This window comes from Pelophylax lessonae (assembly GCF_965119305.1).
Source record: "Pelophylax lessonae genome assembly, contig: HAP1_SCAFFOLD_338, whole genome shotgun sequence".
Taxonomy (NCBI): domain Eukaryota; kingdom Metazoa; phylum Chordata; class Amphibia; order Anura; family Ranidae; genus Pelophylax; species Pelophylax lessonae.
In genome coordinates, this window is record NW_028120006.1 from 30,774 (window position 1) to 51,849 (window position 21,076).

At 43.5% G+C, this 21,076-nt stretch overlaps 1 protein-coding gene across 1 annotated transcript; it reads left to right on the forward strand.

Annotated features, from left to right (window-relative positions):
• Positions 1-496: 496 nt before the first annotated feature.
• On the forward strand, positions 497-19,954 carry LOC309543743 (protein MTSS 1-like; the record flags this gene model as incomplete). Its single annotated transcript, XM_082276186.1, has 6 exons — positions 497-696; positions 4,873-4,992; positions 10,947-11,117; positions 16,926-17,084; positions 17,966-18,128; positions 19,263-19,954. Exons 1-6 carry the CDS (start codon positions 595-597, stop codon positions 19,952-19,954), a joined length of 1,407 nt encoding a protein of 468 aa, XP_082132312.1. The 5' UTR covers positions 497-594.
• Between the last annotated feature and the right edge of the window lie 1,122 nt (positions 19,955-21,076).

Consider the following 21,076-nt stretch of genomic DNA (forward strand, 5'->3'; position numbering starts at 1 on the left):
ATAGCTCATAAGGTGACAACCACTGGTCTATACTATAACATTTGGAGTGAAACAAATCAGAGGAGTTGGAATAGGGTTTGCAGAGCAATGTGCTCTAGTTTGCTGCAAATTTATCCAAGTGGCAATAACATTTTTTTGAAGTTGAAGAAAAGAAACATGACAGAGGTGCAGCTTTCTTTAATTTTTTTTTCCTCTGACCACAATACAGCAGCACTAGCTTGTAGCAGGCACCCTGAAGAAGCATCTCCAACAACCTGAAACGTGGGATACTGCAGTCATTGTACTAAGTGTGTCTGTGTGTCATTTGTCGGTCTTGCTGCCTGCTTGCTGGAAATTTGTGGAGTTATAATTTGGTGCTTGATTTTTTTCCCCTTCCCTTTTTCCCTTTCCATTTTTTTTCTTTTCATTCCCCCTCACCCTTCTGCCCCCACATTTTGCTACCCCCCTCGTATTTTCCTCTCCCACCTTCCCCTTGTCTCACACAGCAGTCTGAACAGCGTTAACAGTAGTGACTCGAGGTCGAGCGGCTCGCACTCACACTCACCTACTTCACACTATCGCTATCGCAGCTCCAATCTGCCCCAGCAGGCACCGATGAGGCTTTCCAGCGTCTCCTCCCATGATTCTGGCTTCATTTCCCAAGATGCTTTTCAGTCAAAGTCTCCATCGCCTATGCCACCGGAAGCTGTCAACCAGGTAAGCCAGAAGTCTGTGTGATTTGGAGTCTGTTAAGTGTCATTGGTCATGGTGCTCATCAACACCGTTATTGGACTGTATGCTCCACAAACTTGGTTCTCAAACTGAAACTTTTTCTTAATAGAGTTGGGCATTGTCAGAACTCCCATTGGGATTATATTTCAGTCTGAGGCCTTGTTGGGGAGATTTTTCCTTACTCCCTGTCCCAGTGACAACTTGTTTCAGACCGGAAATGAAAGCGGAACTAAACCCTCCTATTGTTTTCAGCCAAGGAAGCTGCCATCTTGGCCTCTGTTTTATGTGATCATTTATGACATCAGCCATTTGATGGTTTAACAGTTTGGTTGAAAGCACAAGTAAATGTGACAGTTAGCAATCCCGGCATTCCAGCAATGTAACTGTTTTGAAACCCTTAAATTGATGGATTTAGTTCTGCTTAAAGAGGTTGTAAACCCATAAAAAAAAATGTTTTTTTCAACCTGAAAGAGAAACACATAATGAGCTAGTATGCATTGCATACTTACCTTAGAACGAGCCACCGCTGTGCCGCCCGCTTAGCTGAATGACAGGCGACATGTTCAGTCGCCCGTCTTCTGGGATCGCGGCATCCGCCCATCTGATTGGCCAGAGCCGCGGTGATGTCACTCACGCACACGGGGCTCTGAAGGAACGGCACCAGCGGCCGTTCCTTCAGAGCGCATACGCCAGTAATGTCACTGGCTGCATGTAAGGTAAATATCTCCTAAACGGTGCATGTTTAGGAGATATTTACAGTACCTATAGGTAAGCCTTATCATAGGCGCACTCAGGGCTGCTGATAGGGGGGGACCACCAGCCCTCTTGTAGGGGGCCCAAGCACACGGGGGGGGGCCCACACAGAGAGGGGGATTAGTGATGGACAACAATTACAGAAATCTTCCTCCAGCACCTGAATCTGATCTCTGTCCCTCTCCCTGCTATCAGCTTTTATCTGTTGAGAAAGAGACAGTCGTCCCTCACTAATCCCCCTCCCTTGTGTGGGGCCCCCCTCCCAGCACTTATCTCTGCTCAGGAGTTTATTTGTAAATTATAACTTTGTTTCTCTCTCTCTGTCTCTCTGATCACTGAGCTCCAACTGCCCAGCCTGTATATTTTTCTCATCTCATCATCTTTTTTATTTAACATGTTTTTTTTTTTGTTTTTTTTAGATTTAGCAGGAATTATGTGAGTTATGTTATATTTGTGTCTGATAATAGTGATTTTGTTGTAATTTTAGCTAAATATATCTTTAATATTTTCTTGAGGGGGCCCTGCCAGGTAGTCTGTACGGGGCCCCGTGATTTCTAACAGCAGCCCTGGGCGCACTTATAGGTAAAAGTTGCAGAGGAGGGTTTACTTCCTTTTTAAAGGAAAATATGGAATACGGAGATACGGACAGCAATAACATTTTATTTCTGAACAAAACCAAATACATGGTTAGAAATTTGTTTGTTCTTAAAAAAAATGTTGTCCTTGTTCTTTTAAATATTCTCCCCACTTTGGTTGAATTCAAACATCAGTTTGACCCGATTGATGATTAGGAAATAGAATGGTATTAAAACAAAAAAAAATTGCAGTAAAATTCTACTAGTATATGGCCAGTTAAGCAGATTAAGTAAGAATTCGTATGATGACCCTAAGTCCTTACGATTCAAAAATAGGTTGTCAATGCCAGCTTCTCAATTTGTATCCTGAAAGATTTGCTGTGTACTGGTTACAAGCAAGGCCAAAACTAGGAGGGGGGGGGGGGCAGGGGGGAAACTTCCCCGGGCGCTGCATTGAGGGGGGTGCCGCTGCTGACAGGAGTAGTGATAGCAGTATCACTTCTCCTGTCAGCCTGGGAAGGAGGGAGCTAGAGTGTTGCGAGTGCTGTGTTCTCTCTCCCACTCTTCAGCTTGCTTCTGTCCCCGCCCACCCGCCTATTAGACTTGTTCCACGGAGCTCAGGAAGTGCCCTAAAACCCCCTCAGTTCTGTGCTAGAGGTTATGAGTGGCTAAAAGACACAAAAACCGACCAGGGGTGGCATCAGTACAACTCCCCTACCTGTAAAAGTACAGAGCAGGAAAAGCCAGAAGCTCCTAGTGCGCCCCTGCAGACAGCGGCTCAGATATGAGGGACGGGTCTGATCACCCATCTGAATGCATCCTTCTTGATCTCTTTATTAGCAGACTACAGATCTATCTCATAGTTCATTTTACGAAGTCAATCTAGGCCTTGTTAAAGTTCACTGATCCCTGATGAAGGGGGAAGTGTTTTTGGCCTCTGAAACATGTTGGCTGTTTTATGTGATCATATTTTGAATAATTAAAGCAATTTGGATTCCCATACAGTCTAACAAATGGGCGTTCTTGTCAAACCAATCTCTTAACATTCTACGAGGAGGTGAGCTGTGAGCTAGATAGGGGCAGACCAGTGGATGTGGTGTACTTGGATTTCGCTAAGGCATTTGATACAATTCCCCACAAGCACTTAATTTATAAAATAAGGTCTGCAGGTATCGACAGCAGGGTTTGCTCTTGGATACGGAACTGGCTAAAAGGGCGTGTCCAAAGGGTGGTAATAAACAGCGCATACTCAGACTGGTCTGAGGTAGTAAGCGGGGTGCCCCAGGGCTCAGTCCTGGGATCAACCTTGTTCAATTTATTCATAAACAGCATTGAGGATGGGATCAGTAGTTCCATATCAGTTTTTGCAGATGACACAAAATTGGGCAGGGCAATAACTGCACAGCATGAAGCAGATATCCTACAGAATGACCTGGATAAAATAACGGAGTGGGCAACGACTTGGCAAATGAGGTTTAATGTGGAAAAGTGTAAGGTTTTGCACTTGGGGACTAGAAACATAAAAGCTCAATCAGAGGCGTAACTAGAACCTTCAGGGCCCCGATGCAAGAAACCATGAAGGGCCCCCCAGACCCCTGGCCGGGGCCCTTCCCTTCAAGCCCGGGGCTCTTCCCACTAATCCTGGGGCTCTTTACTCTCGTTGCAGGGCCTTTTATTATGGTCCCGCAGCAGGATCCCTTCACAAGTTCTGCAGTGGGCCCCCTTCCTGCAATCTTGGGGCCTCCCCACAGTGGTGCAATGCCAGGGCCCGGTCGCAAGTGTGACCTTTGAGATCCTGGAAGTTTACCCACTGGTTTGCTACCGGGCCCCCTGGAGCATGGGGCCCGGTAGCAATTGCAACCCCTGCAACCCCTGTAGTTACGCCCCTGAGCTCAATACACGTTAGGAGGGGAACCCTTGGGGGAATCAAAAATGGAGAAGGATCTGGGAGTCTTGGTTGATGATAGTTTAGGCAACAGCATGCAATGTCAAGCGGCAGCTGCCAAAGCCAGCAGAATATTAGCATGCATAAAGAAAGGGATGTATTCCAGAGATAAGACTATAATCCTTCCACTTTATAAAACTCTGGTCCAACCGCATCTGGAGTATTCTGTCCAGTTCTGGTCGCCAGTCCTCAGGAGGGATGTGTTGGAGCTGGAGAGAGTCCAGAGAAGGGCAACTAAACTGATTAGGGAATTGGATAACCTTAACTATGAAGAGCGGCTGCAATCGCTCGATTTATTCTCCCTGGAGAAGAGACGCCTGAGGGGGGACATGATAGCAATTTATAAACATAGAAACATAGAATGTGTCAGCAGATAAGAACCATTTGGCCCATCTAGTCTGCCCAATATATCTGAATCCTATGAATAGTCCCTGGCCCTATCTTATATGAAGGATAAATATCTCAATGGGGATCTCAGCTTAGAAAAAAAGCTGTTCAGTCGAAGGGATTGCATGAGGACTCGAGGACATACAATGCGATTAGAGGAGAAGCGTTTTAACCTCAGGCAACGTGGGGGGTTCTCTACTGTTAGGGCTACAAGAATGTGGAATTCTCTACCACAAGAGGTGGTTTCTGCGGGAAGTATGGTGGCTTTCAAAAGACTCTTAGACGTACATCTCAAGGATCAGAACATTAAGGGCTATGTGAGATGATTACAGCCACACACACCTACACAGGTTGAACTGGATGGACTATTATCTTTATTCAACCTCACCTACTATGTAACTATGTAATAACAGTGATGTTTTAGCTTCTTCTTTCCTTTTGCTTTCCTGTGCTTTATTGATTGCTCACAATATTCCGTTCATACGTCTCCCTTGTTTCCAGAATTCATCCAGCTCTGCCTCCTCTGAAGCGTCTGAAACCTGCCAGTCGGTCAGCGAGTGTAGTTCTCCCACATCTGTGAGCTCCGGGTCCACCATGGGAGCGTGGGCCTCCACTGACAAGGTGAATATGTTTTTTCAGCCATTGAAGTGTTCCTGTATTACAATACGTACAGCTGATGATTACCTGGGAACTAACAATTATTTTGTAGCATCCAAACTAATACCTTTTCATATTGTTTCTTGCACTGTTGCAATCTCAGGTAATCTGTAATCAAGATAAAATTAAAATTGTAATAATTTTACAGGTCAACTGATCTAAGAACCAACAAATCAGAATAATAAATGACCCTGTGTAAAAGATACGAATATACACAGGCAGGTTGTGTACAGAATTCAGGATATTTTGGTTTCCTTTCCTTTATTGAAGTTTTTATAGGTATAATGTGTTACATAGGAAAAATAGGTGATTGGTCACTAGCTTGCTAAGAAAAATGACATAGAAGTATGTGGAATATAGTATATAGAATAAGTAAAAGAAGATGCAATAGTGGTATAAGTAAAACAAAACTGTTACTTGTTAGGAATGAAAAGAAAATGACAATATTAATATGAATCATGCATGATAAGCAGATCACTGATTGATGGTGAAAAAAATGAAAGAATATGCTAAAGAGGACTTCCAGGTGTGGATATTGTATACAGTTACATTGGCCATATGTACAGTATATGCCATACCTAACTGATGCACCTGCAAGCTGAAAATCACTGAAGTAGACCCTATCCATTGATCTCCAATGGCTTCCGTGTCCTGGTTGCCCCACTGCATTCTGAACACAGGAGGTCAGCCACTTGGCACAGGTGCCATTAAGAGCATGCTTTGCAAAAGTGGATTTAACCCTCACATATACCCAGTGAAGTGAACAACCTCAGATGATACACAGAGATTAAAGAAATCTCCCTACATAAGTTTTACATGTATATCTGCTCTCTCCCGCTTTCTACACTGTTTAAAAAGTGAACATCATGTTAGAATTTTCTCTTCCTATTCCAGCACTGGGTGGGGAGTCTGGGCATACACTGTGGGACACCTGATTGGAGGAAAGGCACACCTCCTTCCACATAGGAAGATGAAGGTATAAACATGCAGAGCTGTGCTGTGAATAGACCAGCTCTCTGCTAATCTAGCTCTATGCACCCACCCCCACACAAATTTCCAGCTGCTTTTATCTGCTGTGTCGGAGAACTTGTCAGAAGTTATCATGTTGAAGGAACAGAGCAGCATATAGACACAGGACTTAGGGCTTTGGAGGGAGATCAGTAAACACTACAGATATGTGCCCAGGTCAGATTTTATGAATGGTGTTTACATCCACTTTAAGCCACAGAGTGTCATTTCTACAATCCCCTGTGTTACATTAACTGATGTGTCCAGTGCATGTGTTTTTGTAAAGATAGGCCATTCTATACCTTTTATAGCACCACTTGGCGCTCACCTGACTGGCCTCCTCTTTCTTCTCCCAGTCTGACAGCTACAGTGGGAGGGGCAGAGAAACCCTCACTGACATAAGCTAGGAGGAGAGAGGTGGCTGGTCACGTGAGCGGCGCTATGAAAAAGATATACATCGGCTTATTTTTACAAAACCACAAACACTGGGACACCTTATTTAATGTAACACAGGGGATTGTAGAAAGAACACTCAGAAATTGTAACCGATCAAAATTACGGGGCTTGTATACCAATGCCAGATGCCTGGCCAACAAGATGGGAGAGCTGGAGCTGCTAATGTTTGAGGAGGACTTAGATTTTGTGGGGATAACGGAGACTTGGTTTGACAGCTCTCATGACTGGATGGCGACCATTCAGGGGTATTCCCTTTATCGCAGGGATAGAGAGGGTAAAAAAGGGGGAGGGGTATGTCTGTATATTAAGAACAGTATACAGGTAAATATGAGGGATGATATTAATAATGGAGCTAAGGACGAGGCAGAATCCCTATGGGTAGAGCTTCAAAGGGAAGGCACGGTGGGGAAGGTAATATTGGGCGTATGCTATAGGCCCCCCAACCAGAGGGAGGAGAGTGAGGCGGACCTCATGTTACAGATAGGATTGGCAGCAAGGATGGGAAATGTCATTATAATGGGGGACTTTAATTATCCAGATATAGACTGGGCAGAAGGAACCGCACACTCAGCCAAGGCTCGGCAGTTCCTAAATGTTTTGCAGGACAATTTCATGGGTCAGATGGTGAATGCACCGACAAGAAACAATGCGGTACTAGACCTACTGATTACCAACAATACAGACCTGCTCACGGATATAGAAATACGGGACAACAGTGACCATAGGTCAATTTGTTTCAGTATTAATTACAGTAATAGGAAACACAAGGGTAATATAAGGACACTGAATTTCAAAAGAGCCAATTTCCCTAAACTGCGCTCGCTGCTAGAAAATATCAAATGGGATAGAACCCTGGGAACAAAGAACACGGAGGAAAAATGGGAGTGCTTCAAGAGCATACTTAACAGGGGGATTGACCAGTGCATTTCACAGGGAAATAAATTTAAAAGAGCAAAACTAAACCCTGGGTGGCTAAACTCCAACATAAAAATGTATATTAGAGCTAAAGAAAAGGCCTTCAAAAAATACAAGACTGAGGGGTCATTGGCAGCATTTAAGCATTACAAAGAGTGTAATAAGAAATGTAAAGACGAAATCAGGGCGGCTAAAATAGAACACGAGAGACATATAGCGGAGGAGAGTAAAAAGAACCCCAAGAAGTTCTTTAAGTATATAAACAGTAGGAAAGCGAGGCCAGAACACATTGGCCCCATAAAAGATGATAAAGGAAAAATGGCCACAGAGGACAGAGAAAAGGCGGAAGTGTTAAATAATTTATTTTCTTCAGTCTTCACAAAGGAATCGGGGGGCTACACGAACCTTGCTTGTAAGGCCGAACTAAATAATACACCTCAGGAAGTGCCGCCATGGCTAACAGAGGATAGACTTAGAGCTAAACTAGAGAAACTTAACATAAATAAATCCCCGGGACCGGATGGCTTGCACCCGAGGGTTCTTAATGAGCTCAGCCAGGTGATTGCCAGACCATTATTCTTGATCTTTAAGGATAGTTTACAGACAGGTATGGTGCCAGCTGATTGGAAAAAAGCCAACGTGGTACCAATATTTAAAAAGGGGCTGAGATATATCCCGGGTAACTATAGGCCGGTCAGCCTAACATCAGTAGTCTGCAAAATTTTGGAGGGGATGATAAGGGACCACATACAAGACTTTAGTAATGAAAACGGTATTATAAGTAGTAATCAGCATGGATTCATGAAAAATCGTTCGTGCCAAACCAATCTATTAACCTTCTACGATGAAGTGAGCTGCCACCTAGATAAAGGTAAGCCTGTGGATGTGGTGTATCTGGACTTTGCAAAGGCCTTTGACACCGTTCCCCACAAACGCTTACTGTACAAACTAAGGAAGGTAGGTATGGACCATAAGGTGAGTACCTGGATAGAGAACTGGCTCCAGGGGAGAGTACAGAGGGTGGTGATTAATGGGGAGTACTCGGATTGGGCGGGTGTGGAAAGTGGGGTCCCCCAGGGTTCTGTCCTGGGACCAATCCTGTTTAATTTATTCATAAATGATCTAGAGGAGGGGATATCTAGTACAATCTCAGTATTTGCAGATGATACTAAATTAGGCTTGCCAATATCTTCTATGCAGGATGTGGAAACCTTGCAAGCGGACCTGAACAAAATAACGGGGTGGGCAACTACATGGCAGATGAGATTTAATGTTGAAAAATGCAAAGTAATGCACTTGGGGGCCAGAAACCAGAAAGCAAGCTACTCACTAGGGGGGGGAACCTCTGGGTGAGTCTAGGATGGAAAAGGACCTGGGGGTACTGGTAGACAACAGGCTTGGCAGTGGCATGCAATGCCAAGCCGCCGCAAGCAAAGCCAACAGAATACTGGGTTGTATAAAAAAGGGGATTCACTCCAGAAATAAAGAGATTATTCTCCCACTCTACAAGACTCTGGTCCGGCCACATCTGGAGTATGCTGTCCAGTTCTGGGCACCGGTCCTCAGGAAGGATGTGCTGGAATTGGAGAAAGTCCAGAGAAGGGCAACAAAAATAATTAGGGGAATGGAGGACATCAGCTATGAGGAAAGACTACAAGCACTGAACCTATTCTCTCTGGAGAAGAGACGATTGAGGGGGGATATGATATCAATGTACAAATACTCTACTGGCGACCCGAGCATGAGGAACAAACTATTCAGAGAGAGGAGATACAATAAGACACGTGGCCACTCACTAAAACTTGAGGAAAGGCGGTTTAACCTTAAAGTGCGTAAGGGGTTCTTCACTGTAAGAGCGGTAAGGATGTGGAATTCTCTTCCACAAGCAGTCGTATCAGCAGGGAGCATTGATAGTTTCAAAAAACTATTAGATGGACACCTTAAAGACCACAACATACAGGGGTATACAATGTACGGTTAAAAGCAAACACACACACACATCATAAGTTGAACTGGATGGACTGATGTCTTTTTTCAACCTCACTAACTATGTAACTATGTAACTAAATTATAGCAGCAGTCGGAGCTGACAGGCAGGGAGGGGGGAGGAGGAGGACACCTCTCTCCTGCCAAGTGCCCCCAGAGCAAGCAGCTTGCTGTGGGGGCACCCAAGCGGGCACACTCCCGAGCCGCAGCTCTGGGTGTCCATTCACATCTCACATCTCTGGGTGTCCATTCTCAGCCCAGCCCCCTCTCTCTGCTCATTGATTCACTGGCTGTGATTGATAGCAGTGGGAGCCAATCTGTCTCAGCTAATGAGCGGTGAGAGTCCCAAGAGAGCCGAGACTGTAGTGCACATCGCTGGATCACGATGGAGCTCAGGTAAGTACTACGGGGGCCGCTGCACACAGAAGGTTTTTTACCTTCATGCATAGAATGCATGAAGGTAAAAAAACCCCAAGAATCGGAAAAAGCAGTGCTTTTCGGGTCCAAAAATACGGTGCATTTCCATGTGGCCGTGTTTTTTTTAAAAGGACCAGGGACTCTTTCCCTGCATTTCCCACAAGAATCTGTACAGGAAGTGACTCAGCCACCATTTTGAGAAGATACAGCAGGGCAGCAAGACATGTTTTTCTCAATCTCTCGCCATCACCCCTGAGAGAGCTTAAAAAGTGTTACTGCTGTCGTTTGAGTGACGCAACACGTACAGGAGCGGAGCCTGCGCACGGAAGCCGCATCCAGGTTGATTCCCATAGTTAACGGACAGACGAGCCTGTGATAGCCCCCACTGCTAAAAATGTATTTATAAAGGAGGAAGGAGGAGAAGGTTATCCCATTATATTTGACACCCTTGGGTATAACAGCGCGTCTGACTCATTGGAATATATGAGTCAGATAGTAAGTCTTCAGACCAGTCTAGGGTTAAGCAGAATCCTCTTCATCTCGTCTCCTTCGCTGGGCAGTCCTTGATGTTGCAGAAAGCACCATTACACTGTGAATGAAGGGCACTGTGACTGCTGAAATTCATGAGGAAAAAGGAGGTTGCTCAGCGGATCAGCGCCAGGACCTTATTGTTTGTTTCCCACAAGTACAGCATCCCATTCAAATCCCGTTCAAATCAACGGGCTGCTGTGCCGGCACAAGCGCAAGCCGTACCACCCACAAGAGTGTGAATCTAACCTAATGTGGAAATGAGTTCTCTTGTATCACCCGAGGCTAGTCACTTCAGGGGGTATATGTATGGATTTGCAACCACTTTAAACTTTCTATATATCTGCCATCTAATTCTATCTGTTTATGCGCCAACATTTTATTTTTCTAATCCTTATAATAAAATAAGATAATAGAAACACCTCTATTATGTTTTTTTTTTTTTTTTTTTTTTTTGTGGTGCTGTCTACAAAATGGCTGCTACCCCTGGGTTTAGAGGTGGATCAATCTCAGCTTGATTTTAATCACCTTTATCATTGTATTGATTTTGCATTTTGTTCCCTGTTTTGTTTTTTCATTTTTTCCTCCTCCATGTTGTCTGTCTCCAGCTGTCCAATGGGTATCATCACTATGGCGAACTGCCTATGGCAGGCCATTTCACCCATTTCCCGCTCCCAGTGTCCCGCCCCTGGACCCGATCTAATTCCGCTCATCCAGACTATCACTATTACACCATTGGTCCAGGCATGTTGCCATCATCCAAGATCCCTTCCTGGAAGGTTTGTGTTTGTGTGGTGCGGCTTTTGGCTTTGATGTCTCATCTCCTCTTTCCTGTCATCTAATCAAACCATTGTCCGGGGTTTCCTAATTTCTGTAAAGTTTTGATCTTTTTGTAAAGACTACACAACCGTACTGAACTCACCATCTCTCTAGATTGTCCAAAAATGATTATGCATTAAAATCATTTTGATCAGAATAAAAGGAAAACTGTAGAATTATAAAATTATAAGTATTTTAAAAAGTACTACTTACACTGTGTTGTCTCTCTCAGCTTTATTCATCTTCTAGTGTAGTTCCATGTAATGCTAATTTTTGGTACAGATTTCAAGAAGAATTCTCACTTAATTTTTTCATTGTTCTGTCCCCCAGGGTTCAAAGTAATGATCGACCGATATCGTTTTTTTTAACGCCGATATTTTGGTCATAGGATATCGGTATCGGCCGATATTTTCAGACATTACATTTTTTTTTTTTTTTTTTTTTTAATGCCTACAGGTACTGTGGTGGAGGGATCTGGGGGTCTAAAAGACCCCAAACCCCTCCTCTGCACTTAAAAGCATTCAAAACGCCAAGTTTGGCTGTTTTGAATGCTGTAAGTTTTTTTTTTTTTTTAATTCTGCGCCGCCAGTACTTGGAAGTGATGTGATGTCATGACATCACTTTTGGGTACTTGGCGCCGAATTAAAAAAAATGGAAACCCAGTCAGACGGCGGTGGTGCAGGAAGGATGCCCATCTCCTGGTGAGACGTGAGACTCGGGGCGAGCTGTGGAAGGTGTCGGGAGGGGGGGACGTTCCCTCTCGCTCCTTGTACTGACAGTCAAGCGGCTTCTCAGCCGCATCGGTTGTCACTACAAGTCAGCCGACCGTCGGCTATGGATGCCGGTACCGGGGTGATGCCTCTAGCTGCAGGCATCACCCCGGTACATGCACTTTCCCAAAATATCGGCAATATCGGTAAATCCAAATAATTCCTAGTTCAAAGTACATGGAATACACAGTCCATTGTTCCTTCATGCTTTGTAGGCCTAGCTAAAAGGTTGGACGAGATGCTCAACAACGTAGATAGCAAGCTTCTTGTTAACCGACGCTTGTCTCCACTCCAAGAACTTGCCTTAGACCAGTGGTGGCAATTGGGTGGGTGTGTTGGATGGCCTTTGGGAAGTCTACTTTCCTAGCTAGGCTTACAACGCACGTAGGATACATATGTGTATCTCAACCTGAAAACTCTAGTAGAGTATTATACTACATTAACCATTGATTAATGCAGAAGGTTTAGAGTTTTAATGATACTTGTTTTGGGGGGATTTACACACAGTGCAGAAAAGCATAAAAGAAACACATGACCGTTCACGAGGCACGCATATAGTAAATACACACAAAGTGGAAACATGAATGGGCTGTAAACTAATTATTCAGTTATGGTGAGGTTAGTAGGCATTGTGGAGTCCCATACCTTTCACTGTCTGCCAATTGTATTTTCTTGCCTAAAATTCAGTTCTGTAATCTGTTTCTTCCTTTATTGTAAGTTGGCAGTTATTTACCTTGGATTGGATTTTGACACCCTATGTTAGTGATGGCGAACCTTGGCACTCCAGATTTTTTGGAGCTACACCTCCCATGATGCTCAACTACAATGCAGAGTGCATGAGCATCATAGGAAATGTAGTTCTAAAAAATCTATGGTGCCAAGGTTTGCCGTCACTGCCCTATGTTTTATTTTGATGGGAACTTTTGGCCATAGAACTGTTTTTACATCTCTAGGTCCTAGTTATAAAATTAAAATAATTGTATTTCATTGTGCTGTTTTCTGTATTTGGCCTATCATTTTCCTCTGGATTTTCTCCTGTTACTGTATCATGTGTCTGCTGTAACCAATCACAGCAGGTCACGTTACAGTTCTAAACAATGGTTGACTTCCTTTCAAGCCATCCTTAGTGTTGCTTGCTGTGATTGGTCGCAGGAAGCAGATTGTATGTATAGACTGGGCCAATCACAGCCCATCTGCGCCATGTGATCAATTGTGGCCAATTAAAGCTAATCGCAACAAAAACTGAAAGAACCGATTTTACTCAATGCCATAAGCAAACGTGTAAAAATAAATGACTGATTACTTCCCTAGGGTGGCACAATGACACTATGGTACCATTATATTGCTCTGGTCAAAGTGTGTTAAAAAAAAACTAAAAAAAAATATTTATTTTTTTTCCGTACTTTCACCAGCCAGTGTCTCTAATCACTGTCACACCCATTTTATATGATGACATAGGCCGTCCGTACATCAGGATTGATCAATTTTCGGATATACCATAGCTTGTGGACTTTATAATATTTTCCTACAGACTAAATAATATACACTGGTTTGGGTTATTTTTACCAAAGTAATGTAGCAGAATACATTTTGGCCTAAATTCATGAAGAAAGATTATTTATTTGCAAAATATTATAACAGCAAAAACAAACAAAGTGTTTTTTTTTTTTTTTTCTTCTTTTTTCATCTATTTAGCAAAAAAAAAAAAAAAACCCATTGGTGATTAAAAAAAGAAAGCTCTATTTGTGTGAATAAAATGATAACAATTTAGTCTGGGTACAGTGTTGTATGACCACGCAATTGTCATTTAAAGTGCGACCTGACCCTCAACTCAAACCATGAACTATGTACACATCACAGCCTAGATCTTGGTCAAACTCCTAAGTAAACAGTTACATGATCAAAGGTCCTTTAACTGAAGACTCTTCAACTAAGTAATCATTTTAAATCTAAAGTTTCCAACTTTAAACTTCTGTTGTTCTCATTCTGTAGCACTGCTCAATATGTGTCTGACTTCTAACTCCACAGTAGTCCTTTCATGGGTCCATGTTGTCTTCAAGATCATGCTGACTTCTGACGGCCCCTTCAATTATTACTTTTCCTTTGTACTTATAGCAGGGCTGGATTTACATAATTGGTTACCAAGACTCCAGGATTTGCTGGTCACCTTGGGCTTCATTCACACAAATAAAATAATGTTAAATAAATAAGCAGTGGATGTTCTCGGTACTCTCATTACATGTTTTAACTGCCTCCAATTATCAAAATAAAATATTTCCGGCAGTAGTGTTCCTTCAAGTCCTACCATCTGGTAGGGACAGAAAACGTATACAGTTTCCTAGTTTGATGTTTTAGGTGTAATTATTTCATTCTGGTGATGTTGTAGTTGTACTTGTATATTTAATTCAAGGACTAGCATTTAAACCAGTGGTTATAACTGGATATTATGCTTTATGGCCTTAAAGTTTATTGACTCCTGACCATTATATCTATATCAGCTTGTTAGACATCCCACTCTAAAACCATGAGCATTAATATGGAGTTGCCAACTAGGGATCGACCGATTATCGGCAAAGCCGATATATCGGGGGCCGATATGCACTTTCCCCGATATATCAGAATCGGCCCCGGAGGTTACCGATATTTCCGGAAAGTGCTTGTACCGGAGTAATGCTTGCAGCTAGAGGCATCACCCCGGTACCGGCGTCCATAGCCGATGGTCGGCTGTCTTGTAATGACAACCGATGTAGCTGAGAAGCCACTCGACTGTCATTACAAGGAGCGGGATGGGACGCTCCCCCACCCCTCCCGCCGCCTTCTGCGGCTCGCCCGGGTCTCCCATCCCACCGGGAGACCCGGGGCACCCTGCCTGCACGGCACTGAAGACCCAATCAAAGCTGCATTCAGCTCTGATCGGGTCTCCATGTAAAGACCCGGAAGTGATGTCATGACATCACTTCCGGGTACTCTGCGCTAAATTAAAAAAAATTACAGCATTCAAAACAGCCAAACTTGGCGTTTTGAATGCTTTCAAGTGCAGAGGAGGGGTTTGGGGTCTTTTAGACCCCCCGATCCCTCCACCAGAGTACCTTTTAAGAAAAAAAAAGTTTTTTTAATGTACAAAAATATCGGCCAATATTGGCCGATACCGATATGTGATGACCAAACGATATCGGTCGATCACTATTGCCAACCTCCCCTCCCTTCCCAACTTGCAGCTTTAACCACATCAGCTCTTATGGGATAGCTTTTTACAGTATTTTGGGAGTTTTCTGTGGGAATTTGCCCATTTAACTAAAAGAGCATTTGTGAGGTTACTGATATTGGATGAGAACACCAAGCTCATAATTGGCATTCTAACCCCAAAGGCATTCAGTGGGGTTGAGACCAGGGCTCTGTGCATATCTTTTTGTTTTGGATGCTTCTTACTACATTGGGAGTTTTACTATTCTAATACTAGGAGAGGAATTGGCTGCAATACTATACAGAGACTTCAATAGAGCCAATCGAGTCTATTGTGCCAGAGGCCTCTTAGGTGTAGGGATGCTACAAGTTAAAGATGCTCTGTACTACAGAGGCTGTGCCCAAAAGAGGCACACAAAGGTCAAAAAACTAGAGCTAGTACAGCTTTTCCCTATTACCGACCTGCCTTGCCTCACATTGTATCTCTATGGAGGGATGGAGGCTTAGGGGCAGGGCTGTGCAAATCCAGATCCACAAACACAGATCCACAGATTGAATGAAGCAGAAGTAAATGACTCCTTGCACTGTAGACCCCCAGATACAGCTTCCACTCCTGCAAGGGGAATTGTGGGCAGTACAGTAGTGACATGCCCACATCTAAGTCCAAATCTGTTAGGTCTAGCAGTCAGAAGCAGCAGTGCCTTAGATTTTCTCTCTTTAGAAATTTCCCTTTGTAATCTGAATCCTTTTACTTTAGATCTACAGCTTTTAAGTTCAGGGCACAGGAGTGCCTAGGCACAGGAAGTGCACTGCTATTTTCAGGAAGCATTCAAGAAGAAATGTATATTATTTACGGCAGTGTTTCTCAACCTGTTTTCAGTCAAGGCACCCTTTAAAATTATGGACAAGTCTCAAGGCACCCAGTTCTAAAATGTAAAAAACTTTTTCATAATGCTGCAGCATCGACACACGTAGGACACCCAACGTTAGAGGTGATTTATTCTTTCAAACCAAATACATTTTTGCACACTAGTACCGACTAGTATTCCAGTGTTTCTCCTCTCCCTCAGTTTCTCTCTCTCGCACTCAGCTAATGTGACCCCAGTGTTGATGGAGAGGGGCAGGGGAGGGTCAAACAAGGATGCTGTGCAGGCGATCAACACCCTTCTCAACACTGATGACCTCGCTGTTTGTTGGGATGCCGGTGGCTGGAAGGTTGAAATGGTGCACAATAAAAACCTGTGGCTTTGTGTAACTAAAAGGCAGGCTTCATCCACCTGCTGGTTTGTGTACATACAATTTTTGGGCAATTTTAGGCATTTTTAACCAAGGCACCCTGGTTGAAAAAGGCTGATTTAGGGTACTAGTAGAGAACAAATAACATGTGCAGATGGGAAATCTTCACTATTTTACTTCTAGCGCACTTTTACACCTTTACATCCAGTTACCAGCAAGAAAGCGAGTTTTATAAGGGCCTTTTTATAGACTTGTAGAAATTGTCTGCTAGCAGTTAAGAGCCCAGCTGCATGTGGTTTACCAATGCCAGGTAGAGATTTTTTTTTTCAGGAAGGAGAAAGAACAGATTTTGTTAGCTGGAAGCAGTATTATTTGTTATCTCACTAAGTCAAGTGCCATGCATTAAAGCAGAGGATTTATCTCTGCTGGCTAAATAAGAGCCTGACATAATGAAAAATCCAGCCCTGATATTTGTCATTGTTCTCATTTCTCTGTGTACTTGCTTTGGGGGACAGTAATCTTTCCTTAAAAAGAGTCATGTTGGTGACATCCATATACAGCCTCTAACCTTTCATTCAGGACTGGGCTAAGCCAGGTCCATACGACCAGCCTGTGATGAACACTCTTCAGAGACGCAAACGTGAAGTCGACCTTTCTTCAGGAGCCCAGTTCATGCATCCCGGACTAATTAATGAGGCTCATTCACCCCGCAGTGCAAGAATGCCCATGACATCAAGGGTAAAGTTTAATTTGACCAAGAAGCATGTCTCTAACCCTTTGTTCTCAGATTCTCTTCTTTCTCTAGCTGCTAACACCAATCTTCAGGAAACCATGCTTTATTTTACAGCTTTATTAGAAACTCTTTCTGCACTATAGTACGCCTAACCATAGAAATGACCATGACAGGGCTCTTTTAACATCCTGGTGATCTTCTCTTTATGCTTTTTGACTGTTAACTTTGAGTTTGCCAGAATGGATATTTGGTTTACTATTGTCTGAGCAGAGGTGCCCCGCCCATTTATTTATTTTTTTAACAGCAAGGCAATGATTGCCAAAATTGTAGGCTGATAAGCCTACACTTTTGGCACAGTAAATTGGCAAAAGATTGGCCTATCCCAGTTATGACCCCAGACTGCAGTTTTGCAAACTAGCAAAATACTTTGGGACAACCACCCTCCATCATATGGCTCTGACCATAAATGGGATAGATCTGTCATTTTGGCTTGACTGTGGATCCCCCAATTGCAAATGCAGCTCTGGGTTCACTTGCAAATGCATGGAGGCACAGACATTATTCTTTCAGTAGTTCCAAATTTCCAATTGCCCTGCAAGGACTCCAAGGAGTTTTGTTTTAGCAGAAAAAATGATATATCGGATTGGATCATAATCTACAGATCTGGCACCTCTGGCCTGGAGACAACCTGCAGGCCTCTAGCAAAGAGTTTGACGTGTCAGCATTGCTCAGGGTCTCCAGAGGTTGAGTTGAAGCATGATTGAGCAGACATTCCAGGACTTTAAGAGTTGGAGGTCTGCGGGTTGTCCATATCTGTTTACCACAATAGACTCGATCACAGGAATTTTTCATTTATTATTTTTTTTTTTTTGTGTCCCCCCACCAGCAAGTGGAAGAAGCAGAAAACTGTGACGATCTGGCTCTTGCCCTGAGCAGAGGACTGCAGCTTGATACACAGAGGAGCAGTCGAGATTCCCTGCAGTGCTCCAGTGGATACAGCACACAAACCACCACCCCATGCTGTTCAGAAGACACCATCCCATCACAAGGTGAGGAACACAATAGTCCTTATTCTAAAACATCACAGATGAAAACTGTTACACACAGCCTCGAATTAGCATCAAAGGTACTGTGAGTTGTTATATTAAAGAGAGCCAGTCATAACCAGACTTATGCAAAAATCTGAATATTCAGTGTTACATTGGTAGAATTTTGAAGGCTTAATGATGGTGGAGGAGAGCAGTGATGACTGGGCCTCATTAAGCAATGTCCTAGCAATAACCTGGGAGTATTTCAGTCAGGCTTCATAGGGTATGTAAATAGCCAACACCTATTGCAAGTGCCTTATTCAACTTTAGTCAGAGCGGCACAGTTTGTTTTTTTATCTACAGACACCACTTACCAGAGGCGTAACTAGAACCTTCAGGTGGCTGGTGCAAGAAACCATGAAGGGCCCCCCTGACCCCCCCCCCCCCTCCATCCAAGCTCCAGGCTTCCAGTTCTGGGAGGGCATCCATGGACATCCTCCCAGAATCTTGCCTCCCACATTGATCAGTGCTAAAAATATGCATGGTCACTGTACTAATGACACCAGGGAGGGGTTAAACATCTAAAGGCTTTAATTTGTGCCTAATCAGTCTTTGTGTACTATGTGTGCTGCTTTTTACTTGGGAAAGTGATGGATTTTATTTCCTGCTTTGCAGGGACACAAACTCCACCACTTTTCCCCTTTCAGAACGGAGCTCTGCCTTGTTTACATAGGCAGAGCTCCGTTCTGTGTCGCTCCTCGCCGATCAGTGGGTGTCAGCAGACATCTATTGGCTGGCATGCCGTGTGCTAAATCACAGCACTTCCACAGCAAGTGCCCCCTACCTGAAAGTGCAGGGTGATCCAGCGCAGGAGAGCCGCTCTGCCACCATATAACTAAGTTATGTGGTCGGCAAGCAGATAATGTGTCCATATGTATGGTTTATCAGTTTTAAGGAAGAACTATCTTAGTTTCTTTTGTTAATAACAGTCTTTTCTTTTTTATGCCTGTGTGGAAGAATGAAATGGAAACCCTACTTGCATGTTATGGTGAAAAATAACTCTGCAATACAGTATTTATCCCGGCCACATTAATAAAACCCCAAAGTCTTCTACAGGAAATTCACTTAACACTCATACCTCCCTCTTGTTTCTAGTTTCAGATTATGATTACTTCTCGGTGAGTGGAGATCAGGAGCAAGAACAACAGGATTTCGACAAGTCCTCCACCATCCCGAGAAACAGCGACATCAGTCAGTCATATCGCAGGATGTTTCAATCCAAGCGCCCTGCGTCCACGGCAGGATTGCCAGCCAACTTTGCGCCTGTTATAGTCACTCCTGGAGTGGCCACTATCCGGAGGACACCGTCTACCAAGCCGTCAGTGAGACGCGGAACCATCGGAGGAGGTCCCATTCCAATAAAGATACCAGTTATCCCGGTCAAAACCCCAACTGTCCCAGACATTCCAGGTGGTCTTCCCAGCAACACTAGTGAAGAGTCACCTGAACAGAGCCCCGACTCTCCATCCATCACAGAAGGAGCCGTGCTGGGCGGGGACATACCTGCATCCTTATGGAGTGGACAAGCTTCTGTAAACCCCCCTGTCCCGGGAACCCCTGGTGTTATTGCTGAAGAGCAAAGGTCAGGTCGGTCAGAAAATGAAGAGGAAGAAGATGAACAGGATGGTCCTGTCATTCCTGAACCCACAGACCAACCAGACCCCGAGACAGCAGATACTGCTCTGATAGATGCACCGCAGGGAGAAGATATGCTCAACGCAATTCGCCGTGGGGTCAAACTGAAGAACACCACCACAAATGATCGCTCGGGTCCTCGAATTTCCTAGAGAAATAAAAAAACAGGGAGTGTCTTCCGAGCCGGGTACAAGGAACTGCACCCTGACACTTGTCTTTAATCCATTCCAATCTATGATAGGAGGATTTTGTAGGAGCATACAGAGGGTTGACAAACTCTTCAAAAAACAAATACTACAATAGTTCCAAAAACAGCAGCATAGAAAAGACAACCTTAGAATCTGTTGGTGTTCCAATTGTAAATAGTGATTTTACTTCTGCACATAGTTAATCCCTTTTATGTTTTTTTTTCCTGCTTTTCATTTCACAGATTCATTTTTATTTCCATAAAGTGCCAAAACCCATATTTTAGTTTCAAAGAAACCCTTGTAAATTTTAAAAGCTTTGGACCGGACAAAAAAAAAAAGCAAGAATAAGAAAGTGTTCCTACAAAGGATGAAGGACTGGGGGTTGTATTGCCCCTCCTCTTGCATTCTGTTTTGGACTTGTACAGATGGACAGCGGATAACCCGTTTGCTTGGCAAGGGGCCGGTGCAGTTCAATGGATAGCCATGGGGCTACTTAATATGAGGTGTAGACCACATTCGCGTCAGAGCAACCTAACTTTTCCTATACAAACACTACGGCTAATGTTTTTTTTTTTTTTATTATTTTAAATTCTTTGTTGTTTTTTTTGTTTTTTTAATGCTGATATTATAAATTATTAACAATTATGAGCAATATAAAAATTGAAAAAAAAAAAGTTTTAGCATGTAATGGGGGATTTAGTGATGAAGACTACCATTGTTCACCATGCTGTCACTCGCACTGTAATCTAGACATTACCGCTTGCATCTACCATGGTGATACAGTCCAAATAAGCCATACAGTAATACAGTGTTCCAGATTTTTTTTAAATGCTATTAAATCTCATCCTTTCAGGAGTAGTTTGTCAATCCCAGCATGCCACTTTAATTACTTAGTGTATTGCAGTGTAGCCAGGGTTGAAGTGTAACATGGTCTACCAACAGTAAAGACAGCAATTTTGTGTGGGGACCATTTTGTCTCGGAACAAATACAATTTTGAATCAGTTTTTGCAGTCTTACCTCTGTATAGTCTATAGACGAGGCTTTTTCAACCAGAATTCCATGGAACCCTAGGGTTCCTCCAGAGG